The 13040-nt window shown below is 39.6% G+C and overlaps 2 protein-coding genes across 2 annotated transcripts; one reads left to right on the top strand and one right to left on the bottom strand.

Annotated features, from left to right (window-relative positions):
- Positions 1 to 4546: 4546 nt before the first annotated feature.
- LOC142161685 (uncharacterized) lies at positions 4547 to 5492 on the bottom strand. Its single transcript, XM_075220797.1, has 2 exons — positions 4857 to 5492; positions 4547 to 4687 (listed from the first exon to the last, which is right to left on the bottom strand). The coding sequence occupies exons 1-2, from the start codon at positions 5490 to 5492 to the stop codon at positions 4547 to 4549; spliced, it is 777 nt and encodes a 258-aa protein (XP_075076898.1).
- A 5864-nt stretch (positions 5493 to 11356) lies between these two features.
- On the top strand, positions 11357 to 12300 carry LOC107809998 (uncharacterized). The gene has a single exon (XM_075252876.1). It carries the CDS (start codon positions 11505 to 11507, stop codon positions 12237 to 12239), a length of 735 nt encoding a protein of 244 aa, XP_075108977.1. The 5' UTR covers positions 11357 to 11504; the 3' UTR covers positions 12240 to 12300.
- The last annotated feature ends 740 nt before the right edge of the window (positions 12301 to 13040 follow it).

Genomic DNA, 13040 nt, shown 5'->3' with positions numbered 1-13040 from the left:
GAATTCGAATTTGTTTTGGGCTTTGTACTGTATGCTAAAGGTCTCATTATCTGTACATTATCTCTTATGACCATCACCGCACAGTGTTACTTCTAAACGATCTGACAACTCTTGATTTGAATTGTGGTTCTAATTTTTGTGGTGGTCGTCGGAGGGGGAGATGGAAGAGATGGAGTGTCACGACCCGGATTTTCCACCCTCGGGAGTCGTGATGGCGCCTACTAGTGAAAGCTAGGCAAGCCGACCATTTGAACAAATTACATTTTTCCCATTTTAACTCTTTAACAAATGTGAATCAACAGTTTATAAACAGTGAAAATTTAAAACAAGCGGAAGAGACAATTAAACCATTTAAATAATTCCAACATGATTTCTTAAACAAAAACTACCAAAGACTGGTGTCACAACTCCACAGACGGTCTAAGAATTCTACAAACAAGGTCCGAAAAATAAATGCAACACTGTTTTTGAATTACATGAGTGAAACAGAAAGAAAAGATAGAGGGAGCCGCCAGGGCCTGCGAACGCCTGCAGGACTACCTTGGATCTCCGTATGGACTGAAGGCAACCACCCAAGCTAAGGCCCAAAAGTTGTTGCTCTGGGATCTGCACACAGTGCAGAGTATAGTATAAGTACAACCGACCTCATGTGCTGGTAAGTGCCTAGCCTAACCCCGGCGAAGTAGTGACGAGGCTAGGACAAGACTACCAACTAAACCTGTGCATATATATATATATATATATATATATATATATATATATATATATATATATATATATATATAGAGAGAGAGAGAGAGAGAGAGAGAGAGAGAGAGAGAGAGAGAGAGAGAGAGAGAGAGAGAGAGAGAGAGTTAAAGATGGGAAGGGGACATGCTGTGGGGGAATATTATTTGCCAACAGTAACTCAGGAGGAAAACGTAAAGAACAATTTAAAATTCGTAGCAAAAGGAATAAGGAAATAGAACAAATCAATATCCACTTTTATCCTTTATTGTTGCGGCGCGCAACCCCATCCAAATCATATATCACTATTGCAGCGTGCAACCCGATCAAAATATAATATTGTTGCGGCGTGCAACCCGATCAAAATATAATATTGTTACAGCGTGCAACCCGATCCAAATATAATATTGTTGTGGCGTGCAACCAGATCCCAATATTTCATAGTGTAGGAATGAAGAATGAAAGGTTGAATATGATGCGTAATTTTGGGATAGAAATTTGTAGTTGCTGAGAAACCAAAATGAAAATCGAAATTAGGCATTTGGGCGTCACAATTTGTTATTGGAAAATTCGAATGTAATATTCTCAGAAGTAATAATTTAAATTTCTTAATTCAAGTGACAAAGGTTGGTTGAGGGAGTTGTGACTTAGTCACAAATTCAAGCCCCTTAGTTCAAGTGGCAATGGCCAAGGGCAAGTTCAATTCCTGTGCCATGAGAACTAAGTCTGATATTTAAGTGGAGAACAGTAGAGGGGTGACCCATTATCCCGGAGTTTCGAAGGCTGGAGTTGGTCCAGACAATTAAGATTGAAGCAAAAGTGAAAATGTAAAGCCTTTTTGGTTGAGTTTTCACCAAGGCTGTAGATAATTTATATATAGAAACAAATGTACCGCAGTAGCCTAACTAACCTATGACTTATAGGAATTTGAATTTACAATGTAATCTAAATCCTTATCTAATATATTTAAAAGATACACATCTAAACCATATCTGATATATCCAAGAGATACGATGGTCATCTAACACCCCGACATGCTCATGTCGAGTTTAGAGACATTGAGCTTGGACCGTAACTGAGAAAATCGAGAGGAGCTTAGAGCCTTGGTAAATATATCAGCTGTTTGATCTGTAGAAGGAATGTACCGAACAGAAAGTTGGCCACGATCAACCTTTTCCCGGACAAAATGGTAGTCAATTTCAATGTGTTTCAACCGTTGATGAAAAACAGGATTGGCTGTGAAATAAATAGCACTAATATTGTCACAAAAAACTACTGGAGCAGGAGGGCAAGGTAACTGGAGCTCCTTAAGCAGACTGGTTAGCCAGGATACTTCAGATGCGGCAAAAGCAATGGCACGATATTCGACTTCGGTACTAGAGCGAGCCACTACTTGTTGTTTCCGCGATGACCAACTGATGAGATTAGACCCATAATATACAGCGAAACCATGATGAGAACGTCGATCATCAGGATTAGCAGCCCATCCCGCATCACAGTAAACATGCACAGAGGAAGAAGTGGATGGTGCGATGGAGAGGCCATATGTAAGGGTACCTTTCAAATAACGAAGAATTTTTTTCACTGCTTTCCAATGATCCATTGTAGGATTGTGCATATATTGACATACACGACTCACAGAAAAGGATATTTCTGGTCGGGTGATGGTCACATATTGGAGAGCACCAACAATGCTCCGATATACAGAAGGATCAGCAAAGGTTTCACCATGTTTGCCTAATTGGATAGTGCTGCCCGCTGGAGAAGGAGAAGGTTTGCAGTCGGTCATCTTGGCTCGAGTGAGTAGGTCACGAATGTAATTAGCTTGAGAAAGGTGTATCCCAGAGCCTATACGATTAACTTCAACACCCAAGAAAAAAGAGAGATGTCCTAGATCTTTAAGGGAGAACTGAAGGTCAAGTGCTTTGGTGAATGAGGATAAATATGAGGGGTCACTACCCGTTATTATAATATCATCAACATAGACCAAGAGGTAGGTAGTAGAAGATATAGTATGACGAACAAAGAGGGATGAATCTGAGTAACAAGATGTATACCCATGTGAGATGAGAAAGGTTTTGAGCTTGAGAAACCAAGCACGGGGTGCTTGTTTGAGACCGTATAAAGTTTTAGAGAGCCGACATATAAAATTTGGTCGAGACTTATCAACAAATCCGGCGGTTGAGTCATATAAACAACCTCCGAAGATCACCATTTAGGAATGCATTATTGACATACAATTGCTTGAGAACCCACCCTTTAGATATGGCATGAGAGAGGACAAGCCAAATAGTAGAAGGTTTCACAACAGGGCTAAAAGTATCATGAAAGTCAACACCTTCTTCTTGATGAAAGCCTTTTGCAACTAGGCGAGCTTTGTACCTTTCAATGGAGCCATCGGCTCGATGCTTAATACGATACACCCATTTGCAACCTACCACATTTACATTGGGGGGACAAGGAGTGAGTGTCCAGGTGCGGTTACGGAGCAGTGCTTGATATTCTGTATCCATGGCACGAAGCCACTCAGGGGAGGAAGCAGCTTGCTTGTAAGTTTTTGGCTCATTGGGGAGCGAAGATGAGGCTGGAATAGGGTGATGAGATGCAACAAGAGCTTTAGGTTTAAGTGAATTTGTTTGAGCTCGTGTAGTCATATGGTGAGTAGAGGAGGTTGCTGGCCGGAAATATGTGGGAAGAGGGTTCGGTAGAGGAAGATGAGTTGAGATAGCAGTAGAGGTATTTGTGGTGTTTGGCACGGGAGAAGCTGTTAGGGAAGCTACTGGTGGAGAAGTTGTGGGCAATGCTTCAGTAGGTATTGTGAGGGGAGAGGGGGGATGTGGAGGAAGGATATGAGATGGTGAGTTGATATTTGAGTCAATGGAATTTGAAATGGACTGTAAAATTGTTAAGGATGGTAGCTGTGAATCTTCATTGGAACTGGAAGTGGGGGTGTTGTAGTGAGGAAAAGGAAATTTGTTTTCATCAAATATTACATGGCGAGCATTGTATGTCCGATTGGTGGGAGGATAGTGACACAAGTAACCTTTGTGCTTCGAACTGTAACCTAAGAAGACACATGGAAGAGAACGAAAGTCAAATTTATGATTATTATAAGGACGAAGAAAAGGATAGCACAGACAACCAAATTTTCGGAGAAGGAGGTAGTCTGGCGGACGGTGGTATAAAGCTTGGTAGGACGACTTGAAGGATAATATAGGAGTGATTGTTCTGTTATTTAAGTATGTAGCAGTGGCAAAAGCATGTTCCCAGTACTGGAAGGGAAGACATGAATGAGCAAGCAGAGTGAGCCCTTTTTCAACAATGGTGCGGTTGCGTCTTTCAGGAGCCCCATTTTGTTCATGTGTATGGGAACAAGAGAGACGATGATTAATGTCAATAGATTGAGCATAGGAAGACACATTGCGATACTCCCCACCCAATCAGTTTGCAAATTTTTTATTTTCTTGCCAAATTGAGTTTCAACCATTTTATGAAAGTATTTGAGGACATCAAGAACTTGAGATTTAGTCTCCAAGAAAAATATCCAAATGAATTTTGTGGCGTCATCAAGAAATTGAACAAAATACTTATTTCCATTAATTGAGAGATGCGGAGTAGGTCCCCACACATCAGAGTACACCAAATCAAAGGGAGATGAACTACGACTTGACGAAGAAGGCAAATGGAGCCTATGGCTTTTTCCTAATTGACATGATCCACAGATACTGGACATTTTATTTGACGATAATGGCAGACCAAAAGTAGATACTAAACGACGTAAAAGCTGCTCATGAGGATGACCAAGACGTTCATGCCACGCTTAGAGCGATGCACGAGAACAGACAAAAGTGCAAGGAGCCATGGGTGAGGAGGACTTGGAGGAGACAACAGGAACCCCACCATTCAGACGGTATAAGCCATGATCAATTGTCCCTCGAAGCAATATTTTTCCCTGAAGATCCTTCACAAGACAACAAAAAGGGTGAAATTCCATAATTGAGAGCCACTTCATAATTTTTTTGGTGATGGAAGGAACATGGAGAATGCCATTGAGATGGAGAGGGCGATTTGGACATGGAAGGACAGAGGAGCCCATGTTATGAATAGGCAGTTTTATGGCCATTACCTACAGCAAGTTGCTCGTCACCATCATAGCCCGTATGAATAGAGAGTTGAGATAAATCTGACGTAACATGATTAGATGCACTGGAATCAATGAACCATGAATTGTCAACAATAGCAGAAGGAGAAATTGTATTAGCTGAGGGAGTGACCATATTGGCTTGTGGGTGGTTAGAGGATCTGTTTGGAGGATAGGCATCAATGTTGCTACAATTGTAGCAATTTCGGGCATGGTGATTAGGCTTCTCACAAATCTGACATATAATGCGAGTAGAGAAACGACTATTAGGACGAGAAGGGTTGTTATTTGTCCGAGTAAAGGATCTTTGGCCATTGTTTGGTCGTGACTGCTGGTTGGATTGTCCGATGGATGGAGGACGGCTAGGATATTGGCGAGAGAGGACATTGGCCTGAAGTTGAAAAGCTTTGTGTTCCTCTGCAAGTTTTTCCTCTTCCTGGAGAAGTAAACCAAGAAGAGAATCAGTTGTGAGGGTTTCAAGTTGAGCATTAATAGCTGAGCGAAAAGGGCCATATGAAGAGTTTTGACCGAACAAAATAGAGATCATTAGTTCTTCGTCCGTGATAGGATGTGCAGCACGGGCTAGGCTATGGGAAATTGTGCGTTTCTTGTCAACGTATTCCATGACAGAGGAAGAGCCCTTAGTCGTGGTTTGAAGTTGATGGCGAAGTTTCATAACTCGGGCACGTGATTGGGATTGATAAAGGTTGGAAAGGTAGGACCAAGCCTTATGAGTGGTACGGATGTGCATGAAATGTGGTAGGATGAACTGGGAAATGGTGGTTTTGAGCCAAAGGAGGAGAACTTTGTCTCTTTTCTTCCATGCTTTGAAAGCTGGATTAGCTGTAGGTTCGGAAGTGATTGCATTTTATGTAGCAATGGTGGGGGAAGGAATGTCAGATCCGTCAAGATGAGCCTCTAAATCGAAGGCTTCAAACACAGTGTAAATAGTGGATTGCCAAAGGTAATAGTTGTCCCGATCAAGTTTTATTGGTAAACTAGGAGGACTCACAGTTTGAGATTTGGAATCAATAATAGAAAGGTGTGTTGATGTGGAAGAAGATGGCTGAACTGTAGCGGAATTAGCAGTGGACTGGGAGAAATAGTCATGGTGCCAGGAAAAAAAAAGAAAAAATTGGCTCTTGATACCAAATTAAGATTGAAGCAGAAGTGAAAATGTAAAGCCTTTTTGGTTGAGTTTTCACCAAGGCTGTAGATAGTTTATATGTAGCAACAAATGTACCGCAGTAGCCTAACTTGTTGAATTTGGCAAAACCTTTTGTCCCACATCGGTGGGAAAAGAAGGGTTGGGGGGATTTTTCCCCTATAAAAGAAGGCTTAATGTTTAGGATTTAAACACACCTCTCATTTGCCTTCTCATCTGTTTAAGGCATTTGTATCTTCTCTCTTTAGTATTATTTCACTTGTATTTTTGGAGTGGAATAAAATATTGGTTGTGTCCGAGGAGTAGGCAAAATTAGCCGAACCTCGTAAATTCTGGTGTTCCCTTTATTGTTGCTTTATTGTCTTATTTATTATTTGGTGGCTGTCATAATTTTTGGTATAGTAGTTGTGACTTATTCACACTATATACATTTGGCTTCCGCAACAATTGGTATCAGAGCCAAGGTACTGTCTAAGTATGCTCTGTGGTTGCAGCATAGTCTGATCTTCTACATCAGAAAAGATTTATCTTGGTAACTGAGTCAAGGTTCTGTCTGAGTATGCTCTGTGGTTGCAGCTTAGTCTGATCTTCTACATCAGAAAGGAAATAATCTTGATTTGTGTCGTCAGCTATTAAATAATATTTGTGTCAAATATGGGAGACAATAAACAAGAAGAATCTACATCAAGTGTCAACAATACGTCATCATTGGCATCTTCGCTTATGACAAGAATTGTGTCAAATGCGAAATTTGCGGTAGAAATTTTTGACGAGTCCGGGCATTTTGGGATGTGGCAAGGCGAGGTTCTAGATGTCCTTTTTCAACAAGGGCTAGATCTGGCCATTGAAGAAAAGAAACCAGATGTTATTGGAGAAGAAGATTGGAAGATTCTCAATCGTGTTGCTTGCGGTACCATTCGATCCTTCCTTGCTAGAGAGCAGAAATATCCATACACAAAGGAAACTTCTGCAAGTAAATTATGGAAAGCACTGGAGGATAAATTTTTGAAGAAAAATAGTCAAAATAAATTGTACATGAAGAAGAGACTGTTTCACTTCACCTATGTTCCTGGTACCACGATGAATGAACATATCACCAGTTTCAATAAGTTGGTCACAGATTTGCAAAATATGGATACAACTTATGATGATGGTGACTTGGCCTTGATGTTGTTGGCGTCACTTCCTGATGAGTACGAGCACCTTGAAACTACTCTACTCCATGGAAATGACGAAGTTTCTCTTAGAGAAGTTTGTTCGGCTTTGTACAGCTATGAACAAAGAAAGCGAGAAAAACAGAAGGGCGGAGAAGGAGAAGCACTATTTGTGAGGGGTCATCCTCAAAGTCAAACGAGGACAAAGAAGGGAAGATCCAAGTCAAGATCCAGACCCAGCAAAGATGAATGTGCCTTTTGTCGAGAAAAAGGGCACTGGAAGAAAGACTGTCCGAAGTTGAAGAATAAGGCCAAACATAACAATGGAAAGGCCATTATGGATTCAAATGTAGCTGATTGTGATGATTCAGATTTCTCATTAGTTACAACAGAGTCATCAACATCATCAGACATATGGTTGATGGACTCGGCTTGTAGCTATCATATGTGTCCCAACAGGGACTGGTTCGTGGAATTTCAAGAAGGAGAATATGGAGTCGTCCACACAGCGGATAACAACCCTCTTACCTCATATGGCATTGGTTCAATACGATTAAGGAACCATGATGGAATGATCAGAACATTAACAGATGTTCGATATGTACCGAATTTGAAGAAGAATCTCATCTCTGTGGGAGCCCTGGAATCAAAAGGGTTTAAAATCATTGCAGAAAATGGAGTGATGAGAGTATGTTCCGGTGCACTAGTGGTAATGAAGGCTAATCGGAAGAATAATAATATGTACCGCTATTGTGGCAGTACAGTTATTGGGACAGCGACAGTGACATCCAGTGACGACAAAGAGGCAGAAGCAACCAAGCTATGGCACATGCGCTTGGGACATGCTGGAGGAAAATCTTTGAAAACTCTATCAGATCAAGGATTGTTAAAATGAGTCAAGGCTTGCAACTTGGAGTTTTGTGAGCATTGTGTCAAAGGGAAACAGACAAGGGTTAAATTTGGTACAGCGATCCATAATACTAAAGGCATTTTGGATTATGTACACTCTGATGTTTGGGGTCCTTCCAAAACACCTTCATTGGGTGGGAAGCAGTATTTTGTAACCTTTGTTGATGATTTTTCTCGAAGAGTGTGGGTGTATACAATGAAAAACAAAGATGAAGTGCTAGGAATTTTTCTCAAATGGAAGACGATGGTGGAAAATCAAACAGGCAGGAGGATCAAGTGTATTCGCACAGACAATGGAGGTGAATACAAAAATGATCATTTCAATAAGGTCTGTGAAAATGATGGCATCGTCCGACACTTCACTGTTAGACATACACCACAACAGAATGGAGTGGCAGAACGTATGAACCGGACCTTGCTGGAGAAGGTACGGTGTATATTGTCCAATGCTGGCTTGGGCAAAGAATTTTGGGCTGAGGCAATTACATATGCATGCCACCTCATTAATCGTCTACCATCTGCTGCTATTGATGGCAAGACACCATTTGAAAAATGGTACGGAAAACCTGCTGTAGATTATAACTCTTTGCACGTGTTTGGCTCAACTGCATATTATCATGTGACGGAGTCAAAATTGGATCCAAGGGCAAAGAAGGCTATTTTTATGGGAATTACTTCTGGAGTCAAATGATATCGCTTATGGTGTCCTATGATAAAGAAAGTAATATCAGCAGAGATGTTACCTTTGATGAATCTGTTATGGTAAATAAGGTAACAGAAGACACCAAACAAAATAAAGGTGCTTCTAAGCAGGTGGAGTTTGAGGGAAAATTTATTTTTCCTACACAAGAAGCAGAGGAGGAAACAAATGAAGATTACCCTCTGGAAGGAGAGCCAGTAGAGGAGATTCCAACTCAGGAACCTCAACAACAACTTGAATCAATAGCAACCAGCAGGCCAAAAAGAACAATAACGAAACTTGTTCGTCTCATAGAGACGGTTGCTTGTGCAACCTCAATTGTAGCTGATGATGTTCCTACTACTTATAAAGACGCTGTCCAAAGTTCAGAAGAAGATAAGTGGAGGATTGCCATGAATGATGAAATACAGTCCCTTCATCAGAATCATACATGGAGATTGGCCAATCTCCCGAAGGGAAAGAAAGCAATTGGGCGCAAATGGGTATTTGCAAAGAAGGAAGGATTTCCTAACCAAGTAGATGTTCGCTACAAAGCAAGATTGGTGGCCAAAGGATATGCTCAAAAGGAGGGAATTGATTACAATGAAGTGTTTTCTCCAGTTGTAAAACATTCCTCCATTAGAATTATGTTGGCTTTGGTAGCACAATTGGATTTGGAACTAGTTCAGATGGATGTAAAAACTGCGTTTTTACATGGAAACTTGGAGGAGGAAATCTACATGACTCAGCCAGAAGGATTCAAAGTTGCTGGAAAAGAAAATATGGTGTGCAAACTTGAAAAATCGTTGTACGGATTGAAACAATCTTCTAGACAATGGTACAAGCGATTTGACAAGTTTATGTTGCGACAAGGGTACAAGAGAAGCAAATACGATCATTGTGTGTATTTGCACAAGCTTAAAGATGGTTCCTTTGTATATCTTCTCCTATATGTTGATGATATGTTGATAGCTTCCAAGAATTCGGAAGAAATTGATAAGTTGAAAATTCAACTGAAGAAGGAGTTCGAGATGAAGGATTTGGGTGAGGCAAAGAAAATTCTTGGCATGGAGATAATAAGAGATAGACGTTCAAAGAAACTCTGTTTATCTCAGAAAGAATATTTGAAAAGAGTACTACAACGTTTTGGCATAGATGACAAGACTAAGCCAGTTAGTACTCCACTTGCTCCCCATTTTAAGCTAAGTACTAATATGTCGACAATGGATGAAGCTGAACGAGAGTATATGTCAAAGGTACCATACACAAATGTTGTTGGTAGCTTGATGTATGCAATGGTTTGCACAAGGCCTGACATTTCACAAGCTGTTGGAGTTATTAGCAGATATATGCACAATCCAGGGAAGGAGCATTGGCAAGCTGTGAAGTGGATTCTACGGTATATTCATAATACTGTAGATGTCGGGTTAGTTTTTGAGCAGGAAGACAATCAGTCTGTAGTTGGATATTGTGACTCAGATTTTGCGGGTGATCTGGACAAACGAAGATCAACTACTGGTTATGTGTTTACTTTTGCAAAAGCACTAGTTAGTTGGAAGTCCACTTTGCAGTCAACAGTTGCTTTGTCTACAACAGAGGCAGAGTACATGGCTATTACAGAGGCTGTGAAGGAGGCAATTTGGCTTCAAGGATTGCTAAAGGAGCTTGGTGTTGAACAAAAAGGTATCACAATTTTTTGTGATAGTCAAAGTGCTATTCAATTAGCGAAGAACCAAGTTTATCATGCAAGGACAAAGCATATTGATGTTCGGTATCATTTCGTATGAGAAATCATAGAAGAAGGAGGAGTCACAGTGAAGAAAATTCATACTACGGAGAATCCTGCTGATATGCTAACTAAGGTGGTGACTACGATCAAGTTTCAACATTGTTTGGATTTGATCAACATTGTTGAACACTGAAGATTGAAGATGAAGACACAACCAAAATTTGTTATTGAGAGAGAATTGAAAATGTGGAATTTTTCCAAGGTGGAGATTTGTTGAAGTTTGACAAAATGCCAAAGTCCCACATTGGTTGGGAGTTAAGTTTGGGGGGAATTTTTCCCCTATAAAAGAAGGCTTAATGTTTAGGATTTAAACACACCTCTCATTTGCCTTCTCATCTGTTTAAGGCATTTGTATCTTCTCTCTTTAGTATTATTTCACTTGTATTTTTGGAGTGGAATAAAATATTGGTTGTGTCCGAGGAGTAGGCAAAATTAGCCGAACCTCGTAAATTCTGGTGTTCCCTTTATTGTTGCTTTATTGTCTTATTTATTATTTGGTGGCTGTCATAATTTTTGGTATAATAGTTGTGACTTATTCACACTATATACATTTGGCTTCCGCAACATAACTGACCTATGACTTATAGGAATTTGAATTTACAATGTAATCTAAATCCTTATCTAATATATTTAAAAGATACACATCTAAACCATATCTGATATATCCAAGAGATACGATGGTCATCTACCACAAACGGATTTCTCGGTCATTAAAAAAAGTCGTCTTACTATGTATTTTTGGTTGAAATAAGAAATGCGAGTAGAGTGTTTATGCATTTGTTGTTTTAGGATCTTGGTTGCATGACTGACTATTCAGAGAGAATTGATTTTGCTCTAACTCCTAGTTACTACATGAGTCTGAACTGGAATTGTTGTTTTCTCCAAGCTACTTTAATGTGATAAAAATCAAGCTAAAATTCATCTCTTTATTTGCTCTTTTTATGCTCACAAAGATGAGTCGATCAAGGGAAGCAGCCGCCATGAAGCGGAAAAGACCAGACTTGGATTCACCTACTCAGGGACTTCCAGATGCTGAACGTGTAGTGCTCAGTCTGGTCAAAAATAAAAAGAATCTGGGCATCTGGGTGGCAGAGGTGAAAAAGGAGGCAAACCTCCCACCAACTCTTGTGGATAAATCCCTGACCGCACTCGTGAAAAAGAAGTTGATAAAACAAGTTGTGAATATCCAAAATAAGGGAAAGAAGCATTACATGGCTGTTGAGTTTGAATGTTCGGAGGAACTGACTGGTGGTTCATGGTACTCTGAGGGAAATCTTGATAAGGAATTCATCACCGTTCTTAGAGACACGTGCCTCAAGGTCATAGAGTTGCTGAAAGTTGCTACGGTGGAGGGAATCCACAACTTCTTGAAGAAAAGGAAAGTTGTTGAGTGCACAAGTCAGCAAATCGTGGAAATATTGAACTCTATGGTTCTAGACAATGCTATTATAGAGGTGAAGAGCACTGAATTGGGAGAATATCATTCTATTCCTGTTGGATTAGTTTGTTATCGAACTGCAAGCGGAGTTGCTTTAGGGACTGGTCCGAAAACAATAGGGCCAATGGCTTCAATTCCATGTGGTGCTTGCCCTAGGATTAGTCAATGTTCACCCAATGGAGTTATATGCCCACAAACATGTGTCTACTACACTAAATGGTTGAACACTGAATTTTGATGGACTTCTGATAAGTAAATCCGCTGTACACTGCACTACCACATATTGGTTGCTATCTGATTTCTTGTTAATCTTTTTGTTTAGATGGAAGTTGTTGGGATATATACTATTAACAATGAGTTTGGTTTAGATATAGTATTTATTATGAAATAATTGTTTATTCAGTTTTAATAAAGTTTTAAATAGATCATATAATAGTCCGTGTCCTTTGCTTATATAGTAGATGATTTAGTGTATAGAGTTTAGCTTATACACGGAAGATTAAATCATCGGTTCTTATAAGTATAAAGTTTGAGTTCACAATCTAATGATGGAATTGGACAAACCATCAGGAATGATTGTAGCACAAGATTAAATATAATTAATCTTGATTATGGGAATGGTTTAATTCCAACTTCTTGTGCTAGTACATTTTGTATGTATTGAACGGACCAGGTAGAGATAAGTATTTTATACTGACTTAATAAAATAAACTCTCTAGCTATTAAATGTACTTATACTCTTAATCTTGATATAATTATTATTAGCTGTGTATATTATTATTGTTTTGATTTATTAAAAGGCGAGATTCTTTTGTGGGTCAATATGCCTGGTAAATTGGATAATAATAATATACATTGGCGAAGTAATAGTTAGTTGATGGAATCCATGTCTCGGTTTAGAGATTGATGATATACCTTTATGAAAGCTTATAAGTTTTCATGTGTAAACCCGGCCGGTGGATTTTGTATCCGACACATGAAATAAGTTAAGCGAAAGTCTAAAGGAAATAATCAATAAATTAAATCGTCAGTAATTTAA

This window comes from Nicotiana tabacum, chromosome 1 (assembly GCF_000715075.1).
Source record: "Nicotiana tabacum cultivar K326 chromosome 1, ASM71507v2, whole genome shotgun sequence".
NCBI classification, from domain to species: Eukaryota; Viridiplantae; Streptophyta; class Magnoliopsida; order Solanales; family Solanaceae; genus Nicotiana; species Nicotiana tabacum.
Note: the sequence above shows the minus strand (reverse complement) of the source record. Positions and strands in the feature narration are given on the sequence as shown.

Coding starts and splice junctions, on each gene's coding strand:
- LOC142161685 (XM_075220797.1), bottom strand. CDS start 5,492: ATGGAATACGTTGACAAGAAACGCACAATTTCCCATAGCCTAGCCCGT. Junction 4,688..4,856: donor ATGGTGACGAGCAACTTGCT/GTAGGTAATGGC, acceptor TGTCTTGTGAAG/GATCTTCAGGGAAAAATATT.
- LOC107809998 (XM_075252876.1), top strand. CDS start 11,505: ATGCTCACAAAGATGAGTCGATCAAGGGAAGCAGCCGCCATGAAGCGG.